Source organism: Neoarius graeffei, chromosome 11 (assembly GCF_027579695.1).
Source record: "Neoarius graeffei isolate fNeoGra1 chromosome 11, fNeoGra1.pri, whole genome shotgun sequence".
Taxonomy (NCBI): Eukaryota; Metazoa; Chordata; class Actinopteri; order Siluriformes; family Ariidae; genus Neoarius; species Neoarius graeffei.
Window position 1 is genome coordinate 83,181,088 of NC_083579.1, and position 23,420 is coordinate 83,204,507.

General features: G+C 45.0%; 1 protein-coding gene across 1 annotated transcript in view; it reads left to right on the forward strand.

The window, feature by feature from the left end:
- LOC132894680 (zinc finger protein 345-like) overlaps window positions 1–20,609 on the forward strand; it is a 141,004-nt gene extending 120,395 nt beyond the window's left edge. The window contains exons 4-6 of the mRNA XM_060934824.1: window positions 11,904–11,971; window positions 12,143–12,321; window positions 17,253–20,609. Of these exons, the coding sequence (XP_060790807.1) occupies window positions 11,904–11,971; window positions 12,143–12,321; window positions 17,253–18,829 (1,824 nt within the window). The 3' untranslated portion in view covers window positions 18,830–20,609. The remainder of the gene's footprint in view (window positions 1–11,903; window positions 11,972–12,142; window positions 12,322–17,252) is intronic.
- The last annotated feature ends 2,811 nt before the right edge of the window (window positions 20,610–23,420 follow it).

A 23,420-nucleotide genomic window follows, 5' to 3' on the forward strand; every position in this document is an offset into this window, starting at 1 on the left:
ATGTTTTGGTTGGCGTGTTCGACCTGACCGGAAGACTGAGGATGATACGCGATGTGGAATTTTGCCTCAACTCCGAGCATCTCCCACAACACTCTCATGATCTCTGCGGTGAAATGAGTACCTCGGTCGGAATCAATGGATAGGGGCAAGCCCCAACGGCTGAACACATGGTTCATAAGGAGGAAAGCGGTGATCTCTGCGATTTCGTTCGGGGCGGGCAAGCATTCCACCCACTTCGTGAACGCGCAAGTGACGGTCAGGAGGTACTTATTACCTCGAGCCGATTTCGGCACCGGGCCGAACCAGTCTATCTGGAGATTAGACCAGGGGAATGAAATGCCTTTGCTTTGCAGTGGGGCGCGGTTCAACGGTTGGGCTGGTCGGAATTGGCAGCAAATCAAGCACCCTTTGACATACTCTGTAATGTCCTGAATCATGAAGGGCCGATAGACAATCTGTTGGAGTGTCTGGTAGGTCGCCTGAGCGTTCCTATGGCCCCCGCACGGGCTGTCGTGAGCGTACTGCAACATGACCCCCCTATGATCTGTGGGCACGACCCACCGGGGAGGTCCCTGGTTGCATGGTGTGTACACCAGGAGTCCTTTCTCGAGTTTTAAGCTGTTTTTGAGATTGTGAAGGTGACTTAAGTCTCGGGACTGTTGCAACTCTTGTGGGGAAACTGGGAACGCCACGGGGTCCGCAAAGAACTTACGGATTTGGTGGATCACGGGATCCCTTTCCTGCATAGACACCAGGTCGGCGTCCTGGGGCAGTCGGCCGAGTTGCACTGTTCCTGCTTGAAGTACTGCGTCAGTTTGACCTGCTCTAGCCTGTCGGCGAGTAATCGCGGTTACGTTATGGCGTGGCGTCTCGGGAAGCCATGACGGCTGGAATTCCCAAAGGGGGCCGTCTACGGCTCCCGCTTTGGCGAGGCCATCTGCCTCATCGTTACCAACTTTGTCAGGTCCTGGGACTTGAGAATGTCCCTTCACCTTCTTCCAGTAGACGCACATTCCCTGTTCGGTTATGAGTCGATCGCATGCTAGGAAGAGTTCGGAGTGTTTCACTTCCTTGCCCCTTGCGTTTTTCATGTCCTTCACCTTCCACGAGGGAAAGTGTGAGACGAAGCTATGCCTGGCATAATTTGAATCGGAGCAGAGAACTAACCGCTTGATGTTCTCACGGGCAGCTTGTTGCAGGACGATGAGCACGGCTGCTGCCTCCGTATATTGGCTAGTCTTAGCCCCGAGTCGATGTTGGTATTTCCCTAGTATAGGGCCGTTCGCCCATACGATACCGACACCGGCTTGGACTTTGCGTTCATGATGGAATGAGCATCCATCTATGTAAGCGGTGGGGAGGTCTTTGCAGACGTTCTCGTCATAGTAGTGGTGGTCGGAGGGGAGAGCAGGTACGGTTGTTAGTTCGGTTTGATCCAGACTATTCTCGCAGTCGCAATGCTGGCATTCCGCCAGGCCTCGGCCAAGCGCCATCTTGTGGTTCTGGGCGTACTTCACCTCGACGTCGTAGCCCTGTAACGCCATCATCCAAGCTGCGATGCGACTGTTCGAAACTCTTCCGTCTCTCAGCCTCTGGCTGTTCAAGAATGAGACTGGTTGATGATTGGTCTCTATCACCACCTTCTGGCCACCAATGTAACTGCGAAAGTGTTCAACGGCCCAGACCATGGCCAGCAGGGCTTTTTCGCAGTCTGAAAATTTCAACTCCACAGCACTGAGGGGCCGACTGGCGTATGCTATGACACGGCGATCTTTGTCATGCTGCTGTGACAGTGCGGTGCTCAGGCAGTGGGTGGAGAAACTAGCCTCCAAGAAGAACGGTTTGTCTTTGTCGGGATACGCGAGGCAGGGAGCGGAGCAGAGCTTCTGCTTCATGCTCTTGAACGCGAGTTCTTGAGGGTCACTCCACCAGAAGGGTTTATCCTTTCGGAGGAGCTCGGTGAGCGGTCGTGCTATATCCGCGTAGTCCTCGATGAACTGTTGGGAGTAGTTGCAGACCCCTAAGAAGCTCCTGAGTTCGGGTACGTTGGATGGGGCTTTGATGTCTTGGATAGCCTGCACCCTCCCCGACTGGGGTTCAATGCCATCTGGCCCGACGCACAGTCCAACGTATTCGACTTTGGTGCGACACCACTGCCCTTTGGTGACCGAGAGCTTCGCTCCTGCTCTGGACAGCTGAGACAGAACATGGCGTATCTCTTCGAGGTGTGCATCAAAAGTCTGTGACCTAATGAGGATGTCATCGACATAGATCAAGTTTCCACGAGCTGCGGCATCGCTCATTGCCTTACGCAAGATGATGTTGAATTCAGCGGGGGAGTTCGCGTAGCCGAACAGACATCGGTTGAAAGTTAGCTGGCGGTTCCCAAAGGAAAAGGCCAGCTTGTGCTGGTCAGCTGGATCCACGCGCATGGTCCAGAATCCACTCGCCACGTCAGCGGTGGAGAAGAACTTTGCACCCTTCACCTTGGCAAGTTCTTGATCCAGATGGATCATGGGCCATCTTGACAAGGGCACTTGCTTGTTCAGCTGCCTATAGTCAATGGTGAGACGCCACTTGCTGTTCGGTTTCAGCACCGGCCACAAGGGGGAGTTGTAAGTCGAGTTACACTCGCGAATGATCTGCTTTTCCAGCAGAGTGTCCAGTGTTTCTTGTATCGAGTCGTATGCAGCTAACGGGATTTTGTATTGCCGCACAAACGTCAGTGGAGCGTTCGGATCTGTTGGGATTCGGACGGTGTGGATGTCTGTGACTTCAAGGCGCCCAGATCGCCTTGAAGTCGTAGAACAGTTCACGGAGCTGTCGTCTCTGGGCGTCCATGGTCAGGCTGTCAGCTTTCACCAGCTGTTGTTGAACTTCTCGTTCGAAGCCTGGGTACGGTTCACCTAAAGCTGAATCAACGACCTCAGTTGCAGGGGTGATGTTGCTCAATTGCGTGGCAAGAGCGTACACCAGCATGTGTTTCGGGGTGTCAGTTTTGGTCATGACTATGCGCTCGTCGCGAAGCATGTCGTGAGGTTCGACGCGGATCATGTAGAAAGGAAGAGTAACCCAGAGAGGTTCCACTGGATCGGAATGAGTGTCTGGCGTTGGCAGCTCACCGATGACTGGAATGGTGAGTTCAAAGTCATGGAATGCCTGGTCTATCAGAAGGCCTAAAGGCCGACGGGCGGGGATCGTGATGGCGTCCCGCGTGGAGTTTTGAACCAGGAGGTAAGCAGAACGATGACTCACTTCAAGCAGCGGAGTCCCACACATGGCTAAGTCAAGCTCCATGAAGAATCTGAGAGGCTGGAAGAACGCCTGGGAGCTACGAAACTGCTGGTCTTTCATGATGACCAGCTTAAGAGGGGAACCAGCAGTCCTAGCGGGAATGACAACGTCGAATTCGCTAGCGACATGGCAGGCTTGGGGAATCGTTTGTCCTGACTGCATTTGTTCCGGGTCAGCTTGGGTCCAGATGACCCGGTTGACTAGGTCCAGTTGGGCTCCCAGTCTGACCAAGATGTCTGCCCTGATGACCAGTGAGTCAGGAAGTCCGGGGACGACGCTCAAGAAATGAAGAAATTCTCTCTGACCAGTGGCGAGCGACACGGTGCAGACGCCCGTGGCTTTGGTGGGGCTCTGTGGTTGTTCGGCTGACAGTAACCGGTGGCTCTTCTGCACAAAGACAGGGGAAGGAGTGCTCTGATGCACTATGTCGAACCACGTTTGGCTGATGGCTGACTTCTCTGACCAAAGCGCTAACCTGATGCCCGGTGCCGTGACGCCGTTGACAGTAATGTTGCCAGATATCCAGGGGTAGTACCTGGTTGGGGCAGATTCACCAAGAAAGCAAAGGAAAGACGGGTGGCCATCAAGCGCGTTGCAGTTGAGAAGAGTGTCGGTTGAGTTTGGTGCTTCTTGACTCGGCTCAGGGTGGAGCGGAGTGGTCCCGAGGTTCTCGGGGACCTGCCCTGACTCAGCTATCGGTGGAGTAGCATCCACGCTAACTTCATCGCAACGGGCTCGATCATGACGACGAGGATCTGGGGTCTGTGGGGACGCGACCTGGGCCCACAGTTGCCCACGACGACAGTCAATGAGGGGCGCTAGCCTATCTAGTAGGTCTTGGCCAATGAGGAACGGTTCTACCCCAACAGAGCAGATGTAAGTGGGGTGAGTGATGGACATTCCCTGGAACGCGAGTTCTAACCATGCAATGGTTGTTACTGGGGCTTGATTCTGGGTGAAGCTAACCAAGTTGACGTCACAACGTTCGGTTCTGATGGGTCTACCTTGCGCGCGCCACGCATCAGAAACCTCTGCGAAGACTTTGGAACACATCAGGGTGATTTCCGACCTGGTATCCAAGAGAGCTTGGAGGAAAACGTTGCCTTCTACCACCACTGGGGTATAGATACGCTTGGCGTTGCCTTTCCTAACCAAATCTCCAAGAAACTGCGTCAGGGGTGCATCCTGCGGGTCAGGCTTCACTACCGGGGGTGGTTTCAACTCATCGCTGCCTATTGGGCAGGGGTCCTTTCCCCACCCCACGAGGTAGACACGTGGTGGTGGGGATGGGTCCCGGCCTAGTCATGCTGACGGTTCGTCCCTGTCCTTGCTCGGCTTACCCTTCCTGTTCTTATTGCTCAGCAGTTGTTTAACCCGTGCTAGTTCGGTCCTCAGTTCTGGCATCCCAAGCGGCTCTTGGTTGGCTTGTTTAGCGGTAGCTAGCTTAGGGCTCTGCTCCCTTCGAGAGGAGTTGCGATGGGGCCTTGACTGTCCGCTATTCTGAGATTTAGGGCCGTGACTGCCAGGTTTGCGGTTACCTTGCCCTTTGGCATTGGGGCCCTGTTCCCCCTTGTCTCCAGCTTGTCGAACTTTCCAGTTACCTTTGGGTTGACTCGACGTCTGGTGGCCGGGGTTTGGGTTCGCCCAAGGGGGTCTGCGGTTTGGGTCTTCACCCCCTTCTAGGCCTAAGGACTGACCTTCCTGCTCATATAGGCTGAGGACTCTGGGATCGTCCTTGTGGCGGTCCGTGGGTCGGACGAACGTCTCCGTTAGTTGTGCGGTGCGACGCATTTCTCTCATAGTATGGGGGCGCTGGCGACACGCGAGTGTTACTTGGTTACGGATGCACGGGTGAAGGTTATGGAGGAAGAGGGACTTGAAGTTGCGATCTTCCTCTAGCCCGGGCTCGCTTCTGCCCTGAAAGTACGCCGCGCGGAGCCGACGGTAGTACTCGCGAGGGTGTTCGCTTCGTTTCTGTCTGATTAGAATGGCACCCATCGTCGCAGCAGTCTCGTCCTCGTACAACGAGTATTCCTCTTTCAAGTACTTTATGTATTTTCTTGTAGTTGTTGAGGACTGACTGTGGTAGGGTCTCAACGAATGCTCATACGCCACTACCTAAAGTTTTCCAGACTAGTCTGGCCTTTTCATGTGACGTAGCCTCTGGCAGGTCCAGGAGGCTACGTTCGATTTCCCGGAAATAATCATTAACGCTTCGGTGTCTATGATTTTCCGGCTCAAAACGCTCTATGTCTTTCGCAAGGACGTCAATTTGGCGGATCCTAGTTTTGCGTTCTGCGACGAGGCGTTTTGATTTTGACCCGTAGGGGTCTTCGCTACTTGAGCTGCTCTCATATCGCCTATGTCTGCGTTTCGGCTTGTAGGCGGCCTCTCCGTCAGAGGAGTCCGAGGGTACGTAGCGCGGCGTTTTCTGCGGGCTAGAGGCTGCAGCGATATTGAAGCGTGAGGGGGTGTAGTGGGGAGTAAAGTAAAAACTCCCAGCACCACGAGGTGGCGATCGCGCGGCTTTCACGCGAGTTGAGCTTGAGTGCGGTGTCTGATCTACCGTTCTAAGCTCAGGTTCTTCCTCCTCCAGAGCGGAACTCTGTTCTTGGGAGGGTTTGGCCGATCCCTCATCTGAGCGACGTGCTTGCGTCACTTCTTCTCTGAGGCATTCTATTTCGCGCTTTAGTTCATCTTGTGTAGCTCTCAGGCCCACGAGGCTACTCTCCGCGCTTTCTGCTCTCCTTTGAGCTTCGGCCAGTTGTCGTTTTAGTGTTCTTTTCTCTTGTTCGAGGGTCATACACACATTCCATTTCCTTATAGTAGATCATGAACAATTTGGGTAGCCCTTCTGGGAGAGTCATAGTACGCTCCTTAAGTTCCCTAACGGCTATGTGTATTTCTTCAAAGCGAGCCTTTTGGTCCAGATCACAGAAGTAATTTCTCCTATCCTCCGGGACTTGGCCTAAATCGCCTACAACGTCAAAAAGAGAGAGGAGGGGCCCTTCTGACTCACTTGATGGGGAATGCGACATTTTGTTCGAAATGTATTAATTAACTTAAAGGAAATTAATACTAGGTGTTGATTAGGTTAGAATTTAATTTAATCCAAGTTGCTAAATAATTGATTTGTGGTTTCTTAGCTACTTTGTTTTTCACTAATGTTTCACTTGTATTAATTAGCTCAATCAATAATATTAGTTAACAATAATGATTATTATTAATAATATTAAGTACTTGGATTAGATATTACTCTAATGTACTAATCAATTAAACCAGTTTCTCAGCTAACTGTGGTTGACAGCTGAATTTCAGTTCTGTGATTAACACACTGTTAATGATTCACCATTAAAGTCACCTGTGTTATACCTTGGCAGTTGATTTTGGGTATACAGCAGTTTACAAGTTATTGTTGAGAAATTCACAAGGTCATTAAACTATGCCTCACACGGGGCACCACTTTAATGTAGGTGGAATTGGGATTAATTAAATTATAAATTATGTAATTGATGATTGAATTAATCAATTTATAAATAAAGATCAGTCTCATAAAATCTTAAATTGTTAATTTTAATACTCACCGTGAATGGTTACATTCAAGATTAATGGTAGCTCTGCATTAGATGGGAAACCCAGTTGTATACAAAAGCTAAATTTTGAAGGAAAAAGGAGTTCTAAATAGTTGACCTTGTGAATAAACAACAGGAACAAGTAAAATGTAATTCAATTTGATTAGCTTTTATTTGTCTACTACTCACTAATAATAATCTCACAAAATACATTCGATGTCGGGCAAAGGTAATAACACAAAACAATGGAACAATTACACCTGGACCATAAATTTGAGGGAAAGAGAGAGAGAAAGAGATAGGAAAAAAGAATCCCTTGTGTGTGTGAGAGACTAGGGCAAGCCGATGTGCGTGTGTGTAGGTGTGTATGTATCTGTGGGCAGATGCTAACGACTAGCCACTCTGGCAATGCTTAAACAAAATGGCGGTCAGTGCCTAGGTGTCGTATCACAGGTAACTCAATGAGGGAGGTACCAAAATGGCGTCGGGAAATATGGCGCCTGCAGGCCTAGTCGAGAACACAAGCCTACCAGCTAGCGTATCACCCTGAGGTAGCTAGCAATAAGTTGCTAAGGAGAATCTGACCACGTTACAGCTGGATCCAAACACTGTACTTAACAACAATTTCCAATAGACTATCTAGGCAAAGAACTCAACGCGAGAGAGAGAGAGAGAGTGTGTAATAGATGTTGGATGGAGAGAACTAGGCCTTGTAGCGGTCCAGCCTCGGAGCTTAAAATAACAAACTTGTCGCTGCGCTGCTAATCAGATAGGGAAGCTAGCAATGGAGTTAAGGAAAGATATCATGCAAGATACCCTGTCTAACAAGTTCAAAGAAAAAAACAGAACCAAAACAAACAATAAAAAAAAACAAACACCTTCCGTGTCTGAGCGGGTATGCTAAACAGCTCAAAGCTTAAACATGACCCTAACAACCATCTGAATAAGCTACAAATTAAAATTTGCCCAAGTGCCTACTCAATGCGATGGAAGTTCGTTGTCCGAGGAGAGGAGGTTAGCGGCGAGTTGCGTCCAACCGCGGCTAACGAAGCAGGGAGATGGAGGCCTAGTTGGCCCACGGTGCTTCGGGAGAAACCTCCGGTGATGCGTAGACGAGAAAAAGGCTGAGAGGAGCGAAGCTGTCCGCAAATGCCTCTTAGCGTGGAAAACTACTTAACTGTAGTTAAACTTTGCAAAGGTTTAGAATCAAAACCATTATATCACCGAAACTTAGCGGGTCATTCAAAAGTTCGGCCGAAACTAATTTGAACAGGCTGTTCTCAGACAATAGCGGTTAGTCTCAACACTGTAGGCGAGTGTGCCAACAGTCTGTCCGACCACTCCAGTAGCCAGAACACGAGAGGACGAATCGAGGCGCTCTCGATACAGTTAAAGCAGTTCCACTTTACGTCACATCCGGGTGGAGCGCGCAAGGAATTGTGGGATCGTTATAGGGGGCGCTGGCAAGTTACCAACAGTGGTGCAAAGGGTCCGGGAGACAGCCGAAGAAGACCGTCGTATTAAAGCGGCGGGGCTGGGCTCCCAGGCACGTTGGATGCAGTGGGAAGAGGTGCTCGAGAGGCCACTGTCTTGGAAAGAGCTGTGGGCTACTGACCAAGGCAAGCTGAACTTCCTGCTGCGTGCTGTGGCCAATCTCCGACCCACACCAAGCAATTTGAAGATCTGGGGCAAGGAGCAGGAGGCATCTTGCAGTCAGTGCAGCGCCAGCCTCTGCACACTGAACCACATTTTGACCAGTTGCCCAAAAGCTTTCGTGGATGGGCGCTACAGGTGGAGACACGACAAAGTCCTCACCGAGGTCGCCAAGTGGGTCAAATTGCAGAGAGGCAATGTCAACAAACAGCCGCCAGCACCACCAAGATTCACAAGCTTCCATCTAGAGGGCAGCAAGGTTCCGAAGGGAAAAAGACCCAACAACCTACCATCTCTGCTGCACTGTGCAACAGATTGGGAGCTGCGTGTGGATCTCAAGAAGAAGCTGGTCTTTCCTCAGGAGGTCGTGGCAACTACCCTCCGACCGGATATGATCCTTCTTTCTAGGAGTTCAAAGTCCATCATCCTAGCCGAACTCGCTGTTCCCTGGGAAGACAGGCTAGCCATATCCCACCAGGCAAAGAAGGCTAAGTACCAGGACATAGTGGAAGAGGCGAGCCTTGTCGGGTGGCATGCCACCCTCTATCCAATCGAGGTCAGCGCTCGGGGTTTCCCCGCTACGTCGTTGCACAGTTTCCTGCAGAAGATTGGGCTTGATCCCAAGCAACTGCGGAAGGCCATCAGGGAGATAGCCACAGTGGCCGAAACTAGTTCCAGGTGGCTGTGGCTGTCAATGAATCGTAGCTGGACCCCTTCTGCAGGTGAAGGCTAACTCAGCCTTTGCTGCCCCACTCAGGAGAGGTGTACAGGTTTAGGGGCGAAACACCTGTGACCCTGAGATGCCTGCTGAGGATGCAGAAGGGGTCCCTAGGAACACCACAACATTCCACCAGTTTGATCTTTAACTTTCACATCCTTAGTTGCTCCTGCAGTCTCTGCTTGTAGCAAAGCATCTTCAGTGTTTATTTCATCCTAAGTTAAACAGATGTTATATTAAACTTTGTCTTGTCAACATTTTGGAAATTGTTTGTGTTCGTTGAGATTTGTTTAAAATGTTACTTTTCAAAGGGGGTGTACTCATTTACGCTGAGTACTGTAACTTCTGCATAGTGATAAAACCAGCCATATGCTGGGGGGGAATCCGGCTAAACCCCTGCTGCAACAGGCCCTCTTAAAACTGCAGGGCATATTTTACAAGTACCATGCAACTATCTGAGGAAATTATGATTAAAACATTGATAGACTAAAATTGAGTTCCATTGATGAAATCTTGACAAAAAAAAAAAAGACTAAAATGTAACTACTATTTTCAGGACACAAGACTAAAAGTAAATTTAAAATCATTTAAATTAAAGATGAACACTGCTACACTGAACTAAAACAACATTGGCACCCAAATAAATATTACTTGTACAGATAAAAAATATTTTATATAAAACCCATTTAGAGACAGAACTGACTTTTAAAGTTGTGTATTTTTGTAGCTGTCTGTTTAGAGACCAAAACACAAGGGACAGATATTTATCAGAGAGGTCTGATTCACAGCACAGTTTTGCCATGTCAGAAGTAAAGCCTTTTATGAGAAACCTTTCCTTTGCCTAAACTCTGATAAAGCCTTGCCTGCATTTTCCTATAGTTACTAAATTCATCTTGGAGCTTGTCAGCTGTTTTGTGAATCTTACGATACAGTCAAAAACCTTTAATTCAGCCTTCATGAGGCTTAATAATATTGGCATGAGACATTGTTCTTGTTTCTGTAAACCTCATTTAAAGCCATATACAGTGGGGCAAAAAAGTATTTAGTCAGTCACCAATTGTGCAAGTTCTCCCACTTAAAAAGATGAGAGGCCTGTAATTTTCATCATAGGTATACCGCAACTATGAGAGACAAAATGAGAAAATAAAATCACATTGTCTGATTTTTAAAGAATTTATTTGCAAATTATGGTGGAAAATAAGTATTTGGTCAATAACAAAAGTTCATCTCAATACTTTGTTATATACTCTTTGTTGGCAATGACAGAGGTCAAATGTTTTCTGTAAGTCTTCACAAGGTTTTCACACACTGTTGCTGGTATTTTGGCCCATTCCTCCATGCAGATCTCCTGTAGAGCAGTGATGTTTTGGGGCTGTCGCTGGGCAACACGGACTTTCAACTCCCTCCAAAAATTTTCTATAGGGTTGAGATCTGGAGACTGGCTAGGCCACTCCAGGACCTTGAAATGCTTCTTACGAAGCCACTCCTTCGTTGCCCGGGCGGTGTGTTTGGGATCATTGTCATGCTGAAAGACCCAGCCACGTTTCATCTTCAATGCCCTTGCCGATGGAAGGAGGTTTTCACTCAAAATCTCACGATACATGGCCCCATTCATTCTTTCCTTTACACGGATCAGTCGTCCTGGTCCCTTTGCAGAAAAACAGCCCCAAAGCATGATGTTTCCACCCCCATGCTTCACAGTAGGTATGGTGTTCTTTGGATGCAGCTCAGCATTCTTTCTCCTCCAAACATGACAAGTTGAGTTTTTACCAAAAAGTTCTATTTTGGTTTCATCTGACCATATGACATTCTCCCAATCCTCTTCTGGATCATCCAAATGCTCTCTAGCAAACTTCAGACGGGCCTGGACATGTACTGGCTTAAGCAGGGGGACACGTCTGGCACTGCAGGATTTGAGTCCCTGGCGGCGTAGTGTGTTACTGATGGTAGCCTTTGTTACTTTGGTCTCAGCTCTCTGCAGGTCATTCACTAGGTCCCCCCGTGTGGTTCTGGGATTTTTGCTCACCGTTCTTGTGATCATTTTGACCCCACGGGGTGAGATCTTGCGTGGAGCCCCAGATCGAGGGAGATTATCAGTGGTCTTGTATGTCTTCCATTTTCTAATAATTGCTCCCACAGTTGATTTCTTCACACCAAGCTGCTTACCTATTGCAGATTCAGTCTTCCCAGCCTGGTGCAGGTCTACAATTTTGTTTCTGGTGTCCTTTGACAGCTCTTTGGTCTTGGCCATAGTGGAGTTTGGAGTGTGACTGTTTGAAATTGTGGACAGGTGTCTTTTATACCGATAACGAGTTCAAACAGGTGCCATTAATACAGGTAACGAGTGGAGGACAGAGGAGCCTCTTAAAGAAGTTGTTACAGGTCTGTGAGAGCCAGAAATCTTGCTTGCTTGTAGGTGACCAAATACTTATTTTACCGAGGAATTTACCAATTAATTCATTAAAAATCCTACAATGTGATTTCCTGGATTCTTTCCCCCCATTCTGTCTCTCATAGTTGAAGTGTACCTATGATGAAAATTACAGGCCTCTCTCATCTTTTTAAGTGGGAGAACTTGCACAATTGGTGGCTGACTAAATACTTTTTTGCCCCACTGTATTGATTTTGTGTATAAAAAAAAATGTAAATGTGGTATTTTTCTATAGGTATACAGGAGCATGCAGTGTGAAGAATGCATCGATGCCAAAAGAGAGACGCATGTGAATTGGATGAGGTGAGCAGTACACTAGCTGTTGGGTTGTTTTAGTGATTTTGATTTTACAGCTCCTCATTTGTTGGAAGAACTTTATCTTCATGTCATTGATATCTCCACCATGCTTTCTCCAAGTCTGTAACTCTGATGTAATTTTTTACCTTTTTCTGAAACGTTGCCTCACTCTTTTAGGTATGTGAATTGTGCCCGTAATGAAGAAGAACAGAATCTTGTGGCATTTGAGTATCAAGGGGGAATTCTGTATCGTTGCTGTCGATCCATTAGCCCAGGACAGGAGCTCTTGGTGTGGTATGAAGAGGAGCACACCAAAGAACTCAGTCCTGCACCTACAGGAACAACCAGACAGCAAGGTGTTACTTTTGTCTAAGAGGTTATAGATGTTATTTTCTGCATCATTTCGTGATGTTTCTGAGCCTACCAGTGTTTCTGGGATGAAAGCTGTTGTACAATGCAGTCTGCAATAACTAGAGCATTCCCCAGAGAACTCATTTTGGCCTGTTCCACCAACCAGGTAGGTCTTCTTGATCATATGACCATGACCAACCAGAGAGGGTGAAGTCTATCAGCTTCCTTTGAGACACGTGAAGTCCGCCCCCTGCATATCTTGCTATTGCAAAACTGACTACAGTGGTGCTTGAAAGTTTGTGAACCCTTTAGAATTTTCTATATTTCTGCATAAATATGACCTAAAACATCATCAGATTTTCACCCAAGTCCTAAAAGTAGATAAAGAGAACCCAGTTAAACAAATGAGACAAAAATAATATACTTGGTCATTTATTTATTGAGGAAAATGATCCAATATTACATATCTGTAAGTGGCAAAAATATGTGAACCTTTGCTTTCAGTATCTGGTGTGACCCCCTTGTGCAGGAATAACTGCAACTAAACATTTCTGGTAACTGTTGATCAGTCCTGCACACTGGCTTGGAGGAATTTTAGCCCATTCCTCCATACAGAACAGCTTCAACTCTGGGATGTTGGTGGGTTTCCTCACATGAACTTCTCGCTTCAGGTCCTTCCACAACATTTCCATTGGATTAAGGTCAGGACTTTGACTTGGCCATTCCAAAACATTAACTTTATTCTTCTTTAACCATTCTTTGGTAGAACAACTTGTGTGCTTAGGGTCGTTGTCTTGCTGCATGACCCACCTTCTCTTGAGATTCAGTTCATGGACAGATGTCCTGACGTTTTCCTTTAGAATTCACTGGTATAATTCAGAATTCATTGTTCCATCAATGATGGCAAACTGTCCTGGCCCAGATGCAGCAAAACAGGCCCAACCCATGATACTACCACCACCATGTTTCACAGATGGGATAAGGTTCTTATGCTGGAATGCAGTGTTTTTCCTTTCTCCAAACATAACGCTTCTCATTTAAACCAAAAAGTTCTATTTTGGTCTCATCCGTCCACAAAACATTTTTCCAATAGCTTTCTGGCTTGTCCACATGATCTTTAGCAAACTGCAGACGAGCAGCAATATTCTTTTTGGAGAGCAGTGGCTTTCTCCTTGCAGCCCTACCATGCACACCATTTGTTGTTCAGTGTTCTCCTGATGGTGGACTCATGAACAGTAGCATTAGCCGATGTGAGAGAGGCCTTCAGTTGCTTAGAAGTTACTCTGGGGTCCTTTGTGACTTTGCTGACTATTACACGCCTTGCTCTTGGAGTGATCTCTGTTAGTTGACCACTCCTGGGGAGGGTAACAATGGTCTTGAATTTCCTCTACTTGTACACAATCTGTCTGACTGTGGATTGGTGTAGTCCAAACTCTTTAGAGACGGTTTTGTAACCTTTTCCAGCCTGATGAGCATCAACAATGCTTTTTCTGAGGTCCTCAGAAATCTCCTTTGTTCATGCCATGATACACTTTCACAAACGTGTTGTGAAGGTCAGACTTTAATATATACCTGTTCTTTAAATAAAACAGGGTGCCCACTCACACCTGATTGTCATCCCATTGATTGAAAACACCTGACTCTAATTTCACCTTCAAATTAACTGCTAATCCTAGAGGTTCACATACTTTTGCCACTCACAGATATGTAATATTGGATCACTTTCCTCAATAAATAAATGACCAAGTATAATATTTTTGTCTCATTTGTTTAACTGGGTTCTCTTTATCTACTTTTAGGACTTGTGTGAAAATCTGATGATGTTTTAGGTCATATTTATGCAGAAATATAGAAAATTCTAAAAGGTTCACAAACTTTCAAGCACCACTGTATATAGTAAACCACAAGATATTGTTGTAGTTTTATTCATCATGCCCAGTTTAACCAGAAGTAGCGTAAAATACATGCCCTGTGGATCCCAAGTGGCACAGCAGAAAAGTGTTGTCCCCGTCATCCTCCCCATCATCCAGATATTGCCACTTTCAAATCCTGATGACGCCACAATCATCTGTGTTTGGGAGCTCAAGAGAGCAAAATTGTCTGGGCTGTCTGGGAGGGAGAGATGGCATGCTCTCTCTTCTCTGCCCTGTCAGTTACACTGGCCAGTCTTGGGTGTGTGAGAGCACATTTAATAGGAAGTAAGTGGATTGGGCTTTCGTCCGAGTGTGCTTTGCAGCCCCCTGACATTGTATGAGTAAAACGTGGTCAGCTGGTGTTTCTTGTCTTGGAGGAAGCACATGATAGCCCTCCCTGGTTGGTAGCTGTTACGTGATACTGGAGAGGAGTCTGATGGGTGGGAATTGGCCATGGCTAAATTAGGGAGAAAATTGGGGAGAAATCGGGGGGATGCCCTGTCACAGCAAACACATAATATAGGATAATGTCAGACCTCCCCATATTACAGAAACACTGGGGCGCGGCATTATAATACCTTCAGTGCAATATAACCAGCTGGCTGGAAAGAAGTTAGTTGAACACACACATGCAGTGTGTCTGAACCAAGCAAAGTTGTTAATTGGATAATGCAGATGTCAGTCAAACCCATCAACCATTATACAAATCAATTGCAACACATTTGCTTTATTACAGGAGCATGTGTGATGGTTATATTATCAAGCAATAACAATTTTAGTATTTTTATGGAATTCAATAATTCTAAGGGGAAGTCATGGCCTAATGGTTAGAGAAACAGCTTTGGGACCAAAAGGTTGCTGGTTCGATTCTCCAGACTAGCAGGATTGACTTAAGTGCCCTTGAGCACGGCACCTAACCCCCAGCCGCTCCAGCAAGAGTGGTGGCGTACCTTGTGTCTTATTAGCCAAAGAAAAACTGATGATGTGATCATCAGTTCGGGCATTGAACCCGACCAACTGAACTGAATAATTCTACAAGAGTCATACCATGGAGAACTTATCTCTTTAATTATGTTAAATTTTAGCTCCTTAAAGTGCATATCACGGGTAAATTCAGGAGCAAGATCAATGTAATTCTCCTATTTTATATTAAACTTTGGTCAAATATCTATAACATTCTGCATTCTCTGAAATTTTTTACCTTGCGCAATACCAGAAAAATTCAGTTGAAATCAAGCCATTTGATGCGAATCGGTCCGCCTCTGGAAAAACTTGGCATTTGAATTTCCCGGCAGACACTGATTTTCGTGTTGTCGCATGCGGAGCGCCTCCCTCTGAATCCTACGTCTGCACTGGTTTGTTTATGAGAAAACGACCTGGTGGTTTTCTGCAAATTTCTTCAACGTCATCACGTAATTATTAAAATGGTTAACAGATGTATCGTAGGAGGGTGTAGCAACACCAATCATGATGGGATTAGTACTCATCGTTTCCCAAAAGACCGGACAAAGAGAGAAATGGGAGCGCTTGGTCTACACAGGCTGTGCACTGAAACCGTGCAAGCTCTCGCAGCCTGCTGGCGCTTCCGCAGGTGACGTCACGAATCTGGCTCCAGACTCCCTTGGGATTTTTCCAGACGCGTTTTGTTATTTTATTTTTTTCTGCTGTCGACAGATGGTTTTGTGCAAAATTACCCTTCTGGATGAGTGTGTAAAGGGACATACTTCTCATCTCATTATCTCTAGCCGCTTTATCCTTCTACAGGGTCGCAGGCAAGCTGGAGCCTATCCCAGCTGACTACGGGCGAAAGGCGGGGTACACCCTGGACAAGTCGCCAGGTCATCACAGGGCTGACACATAGACACAGACAACCATTCACACTCACATTCACACCTACGGTCAATTTAGAGTCACCAGTTAACCTAACCTGCATGTCTTTGGACTGTGGGGGAAACCGGAGCACCCGGAGGAAACCCACGCGGACACGGGGAGAACATGCAAACTCCACACAGAAAGGCCCTCGCCGGCCCCGGGGCTCGAACCCAGGACCTTCTTGCTGTGAGGCGACAGCGCTAACCACTACACCACCGTGCCGCCCCAGGGACATACTTTTCATGTATAAAATAAATAAATAGGTCCAGGATATGCACTTTAAACTCTTGCAGCTGAAGAACTTCAACATGTTAAGGAACAGACAGTGTCTGATGAATTAACGAACAATTAAACACATGGAGGTTTGGTTGCTTTAGTACTAAAATCACACCGTGGCATTCTTCAAATACTGCAGTAAGGAAATTCCTACTGCTGCAGACCTACTTGAATGCCATCTGAACCGATGCAGTGTGTCCCTTTTTTTTTATTTTTATATGCCTACATTTAAATTAAATGACTATTGTTATATGTCTTAATTTATGGATGTTGGCTTGCTTTCATCAATTACATTAATATGGGGCTTCACAAAATCCCACAAAACTTAATTTCATGAAATTAGTGTGTAATTGAAATTAATAAGTGTTTTAAACTTGACAATCTAATTCATATAAAAAATCCAGATAGAAAATACAGATTTGCTTGTGTAAATGCTACTAGAAACGATTTGCAAATAAATCTATCCATATCCAGTTTGATAAATAAGGCCCATTTTTGGATCTTTTAGAACTTTGAATGTGAGGGCCGAGTTTCCTTCTCAATCCTGGATGAGATGTAAATAAGGCTAGGCTTGCCATTACCTAGACTTGACATGATGTCCAACAGGAACCAACAACTCCCCTTTGGTCGCTCAGACCCACGGGGCTATGGCCAATGCTGTGCATAGCTGCTGTTCCAGGACCTTATTGAATCTCCCAGTATTCCAAGCTAGAGGCTGCTATATCTTAGTCCGCAACCTTTTGTTTTTGTCTCAGTCTTAATTCATGTAGAATCTTGATTTTCAGTAAAAGCACTGCTTACATTGGGTTAGTGTTATATTTTATAATCTTGTTGCATTTCATGTTCAATTTATTTTTGTCCTTTCATTTCTCCAGAAGTAAAGAACACTCTGCTGCAAGTCTTTTCATGCTCCACATGCCCTCGTTCCGATGCATCTCCAATTTACCTCGACAAGCATATCCAGAGATGCCACTATGAAGAGTACGTGAGACTGCGAGAATCAGGAGAGATTAAATATAAGCTTCAGATCCCCTCCAAATGCTGCAGTCGTCAACCAACATCAACTGATATTGTCCATTCTGATACTTCCCATAATGATATACAGAAGGAAATTCACCACTGCTCAGATTGTGGAAAGAGTTTTAGTTATCAGAATGCACTCAAGACACACCAGCGCATTCACACAGGGGAAAAGCGGTATCACTGCTCACAGTGTGGGAAGAGTTTTACTCGTCAGAGTGATCTCCGACGACACCAGCGCATTCACACAGGAGAGAAGCCGTTTCACTGCTCACAGTGTGGGAAGAGTTTTACTGAACGGGGTGATCTCCGACGACACCAGCGCATTCACACAGGAGAGAAGCCGTTTCACTGCTCACAGTGTGGGAAGAGTTTTACTCGTCAGAGTACTCTCCAAACACACCAGCACATTCACACAGGAGAGAAGCCGCATCACTGCTCACAGTGTGGGAAGAGTTTTAGTCATCAGACTGCTCTCCAACGACACCAGCACATTCACACAGGAGAGAATCCGTATCACTGCTCACAGTGTGGGAAGAGTTTTACTCATCAGCGTAATCTCCGACTACACCAGCGCATTCACACAGGAGAGAAGCCGTATCACTGCTCACAGTGTGGGAAGAGTTTTAATCAGCGGCGTGATCTCCAAACACACCAGCGCATTCACACAGGAGAGAAGCCGTATCACTGCTCACTGTGTGGGAAGAGTTTTAATCAGCGGAGTAATCTCCAAACACACCAGCGCATTCACACAGGAGAGAAGCCGTATCACTGCTCACAGTGTGGGAAGAGTTTTACTCGTCAGAGTGATCTCCAACGACACCAGCGCATTCACACAGGAGAGAAGCTGTATCACTGCTCTCTGTGTGGGAAGAGTTTTACTCAGCAGTGTGATCTCCAAACACACCAGCGCATTCACACAGGAGAGAAGCCGTATCACTGCTCACTGTGTGGGAAGAGTTTTACTCAGCAGAGTCATCTCCAACAACACCAGCGCATTCACACAGGAGAGAAGCCGTATCACTGCACACAGTGTGGGAAGAGTTTTACTCAGCAGAGTGATCTCCAAACACACCAGCGCATTCACACAGGAGAGAAGCCGTATCACTGCTCACAGTGTGGGAAGAGTTTTACTCATCAGGGTAATTTCCAACAACACCAGCGCATTCACACAGGAGAGAAGCCGTATCTCTGCTCACAGTGTGGGAAGAGTTTTAATCAGCGGAGTGATCTCCAAACACACCAGCGCATTCACACAGGAGAGAAGCCGTGTCAGTGCTCACAGTGTGGGAAGAGTTTTACTCATCAGAGTACTCTCCGACGACACCAGCGCATTCACACAGGAGAGAAGCCGTATCAGTGCTCACAGTGTGGAAAGAGTTTTACTCATCAGACTGCTCTCCGACGACACCAGCGCATTCACACAGGATAGAAGCCGTATCACTGCTCACAGTGTGGGAAGATGTTTGCTTGTTTAGTTACATTTAAGACCTTCAAGTGCACTAACTCAGACATTGCATGATTTAAAGTTGTCAAATTAAATATGGTTGTTACAGTTTTGGCTGAAAATGACCTGTACTTTGAACTTTATTGTTCATGTTACACTGGTCACCAATTTTTCAGAAGTTGTCTGCTTCAGAGATGAAATTGGCTATTATGAAATTTGGTGTGTCGAATTAGAAGTGACAGTTAATCAGCTGATTAGCTATGGCTTCCAAGCTATTTTAAATTTTATACTTACAGTTAGGTCCATATATATTTGGACGCTGACACAATTTTTTTTTTTTTTTACCTGTTTACTGAAACATTTTCAAGTTATAGTTATATAATGGACATGAAGTCCAGACTTTCAGCTTTCATTTGAGGGTATCCACATTAAAATTGGATGAAGTGTTTAGAAGTTTCAGCTCCTTAACATGTGCCACCCTGTTTTTAAAGGGACCAAAAGTAATTGGACAATTGGCTCAAAGGCTATTTCATGGGCAGGTGTGGGCAATTCCTTTATGTCATTCTCAATTAAGCAGATAAAAGGCCTGGAGTTGATTTGAGGTGTGGTGCTTGCATTTGGAAGATTTTGCTGTGAAGAAAACATGCGGTCAAAGGAGCTCTCCATGCAGGTGAAACAAGCCATCCTTAAGCTGCGAAAACAGAAAAAACCTATCCGAGAAATTGCTACAATATTAGGAGTGGCAAAATCTACAGTTTGGTACATCCTGAGAAAGAAAGAAAGCACTGGTGAACTCATCAGTGCAAAAAGACCTGGATGCCCACAGAAGACAACAGTAGTGGATGATCGCAGAATAATTTCCATGGTGAAGAGAAACCCCTTCACAACAGCCAACCAAGTGAACAACACTCTCCAGGAGGTACTAGTGTTCACTAGTGTGGGTCACTAGTGTTTATTGATGATGTGAGACAGGACAGAACCAGCCGGATGAATTCTGAGGTATTCAGAGACGTACTGTGTGCTCAAATGCAGCCAAACTGATTGGTCGGCGTTTCATAATACAGATGGACAATGACCCAAAACATAAAGCCAAAGCAACCCAGGAGTTTATTAAAGCAAAGACGTGGAATATTCTTGAATGGCCAAGTCAGTCACCTGATCTCAACCCAATTGAGCATGCATTTCACTTGTTAAAGACTAAACTTCAGACAGAAAGGCCCACAAACAAACCGCTGCAGTAAAGGCCTGGCAGAGCATTAAAAAGGAGGAAACGCAGCGTCTGGTGATGTCCATGAGTTCAAGACTTCAGGCAGTCATTGCCAACAAAGGGTTTCAACCAAGTATTAGAAATGAACATTTTACTTAATTTGTCCAATTACTTTTGAGCCCCTGAAATGAAGGGATTGTGTTTAAAAAATGCTTTAGTTCCTCACATTTTTATGCAATCATTTTGTTCAACCCACTGAATTAAAGCTGAAAGTCTGAACTTCGACTGCATCTGAATTGTTTTGTTCAAAATTCATTGTGGTAATGTACAGAATCAAAATTAGAAAAATGTCTCTGTTCAAATATTTATGGACCTAACTGTATGTACATTGTGTAGATCGTAATGTTTTAAGTATAAATTGTAAAACTAGGTCTCTTCATGTGTTTATGGTCGGTTTACATGATATTTCACCTGTTCTCTTTATGTAACACTAGGAAATCAGCAAAAAGTTTATATAAATAAAATGTATTATGAACCAAATTGCAAAAACCAATTATGTATAAGTACTGAATAGGTTTAGTACTTATTCTGTGTGTACACAGTGGGGTTTTATTTATTTATTTTTTGGCAGCTTGTCTCTTGTATTCATGAAACGGAGCATCTCTTGTCAAGCAAAGACTTGATCTCGAGTGCATAGCACTGTATGAATTTTTATTTTTTGAGCTGATATAAGACCAGTTGGTTCAGCAGAGTGATGTCAGTTGACTTATGAATGCATCATCAGTGACTTCTAGGAATAACCTAATGTCATGTATGATGCAATACCAGCTTCAGATTGCATCATTCATTGTTTTGCCAAAAAAGTAAGTACTATCCAAACCCACTCATAGATTTATTCATAGAGCCAATCTTGAAAACGAGCCAATGAACAATTTTAAGTTTCATTTTCGTTCTCAGCGATCCAGAATTAGTAAAGTTTGACTATATTTATTTCAGAAGCATTTTGGCTGTAGACCAGTGTTCTATGACTGTTTTAAAATCTGTAACCTTATAGTGATGTTTAAAATGAGACTGTTAATGTTTTCTTTTGCTCAAGTAGTCATTAATTACCACCATACAAATAATGATTTAACTGTAACACTTATCAGTGTAGTACTGCAGTATGAGACTAATTGTTCATGGAATTATTACTGATCAGGATTTTAATGTTTAATGGAATTGTCGATCAAACCAAATGAGTACGGAGCACTTAAATGAAGCTCGTCCAACTGTATGCATCCACCTCGTCTCACTGGTTGAGGAGAAGGCATCAAAGTTGTTTATAATAATCTAGGAATTGTACAAAAATTCAGTATGCTTGAAGTTCTTTATCCTAATGTATGTCGCTAAAAAAAATCTACGTAGTTGATTCAACTAACTATTTACAGACCCGTGGTTTAAATTCTGAAGTTGTTTCTGAATTTGCGGAATTTCTCAAACCTGGTTGTATCTTTAGACAACAAATTAATTGTTAGAGATATTATTTGTTTTGATCACCTGGAAGACTCTGAGAACAGCATCCGTGTCCATTCTAGATTCAGTAGGGGTGAATCAGAATGTCATAGGACCTAACCCTATTTTTGCTCAGGTTTTTGTATGATTCCTAGTGGTCACACTCTCGATCTAGCACTTGCATTAAATATAGAAAATAGTCATACTTCCACAGTCTGATGCTCCCTCAGACCATTACCTCATCTTTTTTGAAATGTCTTAACAATAATATATGCACCCTGCACACCATCACATCAAAAGTACATTCACAGCAACTACTGCATAAAGTTTTATCAGTAGTTTCCCCAGAGTTATCAACTATGATTGGATCCCCATTAGACCTCACAGAACTTGATCAGACAACTGAATGCTTCAAGTCAACATTCTGCTTTACTTTAGATAATGTAGCTCCACTTGAAAGAAAAATAATTCAGGAGAAAAAAAAAAAACCTAGCACCTTGGTATAACAGTCACACATGCACCTTAAAACATACAAAACACGTAAAATTAGAAAATGGTGTCAAACAAAATTGATAGTATTCCAATTAGCATGGAATGAGAGCCACTGGAACTCCAGAGACAAGCTTCTAATGCTGTTTGTTCAGTGTTTCTCTCCACCATAATAGAAGATAACAAAAATAATCTTAAATTTTTATGGAATACTTTTCAAAATTTACTAGGAATAAGACCACCTCAGAAACATGCAAACCTTCAATATGTAGTAGCGATGGCTTAATGAAGTTTTTCTCAATGGCAAAATTGAAAATATCAAAAATATCAAACTATTAATTTGAAACTAGACAATTTGATAAGTATCCAACACTATGACTATGAGCAATGATTTGTGTTTTACACTCCTTAAAGAGACTGAACTAATTTCACTTAATCAAAATCTTCAACTTGTGGGGATTTTTTTCACCCCTTACCTATATGATTCTTTAAACAAATAACACCAGAAGCAAACAAACCTCTTTTGAAAAACAGTTATTCATTTAGCAATGGCTATGTACCTAAATCCTTTTACCTAGCAGTTGTCAGACTCTTGATTAAAGAACCTACCTCAGCCCTTGTCAGCTGTCCCATTATAGGCCAATATTAAACCTCCCTTTTATCTCCAAAATCCTAGAAAAAACTGTGGCATAACAGTTATGCTCATATCTACATGGGAATAACATCTATAAAAGGTATCAATCAGGATTTAGATCTCATCATAGTAGAGCCACAGCACTGGTTAAAGTAGTAAATGACCAACTAATGGCTCCTGATCAGGGGTGTGTCTCCTTGCTTGTGCTGCTCAACCTTAGTGCAGCTTTTGACACCACTGATCATTCCATTCTGCTGGATAGACAAGAAAATGTCATTGGAGGTAAAGAAATGGTCCTCTGCTGGCTCAGGTCTTATTTAACTGGTCATTGTCAGTTTGTATACGTAAATGGTGACTTTCGTATGCATGCTAAAGTAAAGTTTGGTGTTCCAGAAGGTGCTATCTTTGGCCCACTCCCCAAAATAGGCTACCTCTGGTTAGGATTAGGGTAGGGTGAGGGTGAAAGTTTTCTGTTGCCCCAGCAAAAGCTGGGGCCTGCGTTCTGCACGGGCCTGTCCAAAGTCCATCTACTCTCTCATCCCCCACAGCCCAGACACCACACTCCCGAGCAAACAATCTTTCTGTACCTTAATCTGGATGTTGGTCGAAGGGGTTGGTGATCAGTCTGATGGTCCTCAACCAGGGTTCGGGAACGGGATGAGGGGAAGGTCTAGATCCAAGATTTGATTTTAGTGGTTGAGATTAGGTTTAAGGGTTGAGAGGTTAGGGGTTGGGGTTAGGGTTAGGTACTGGGA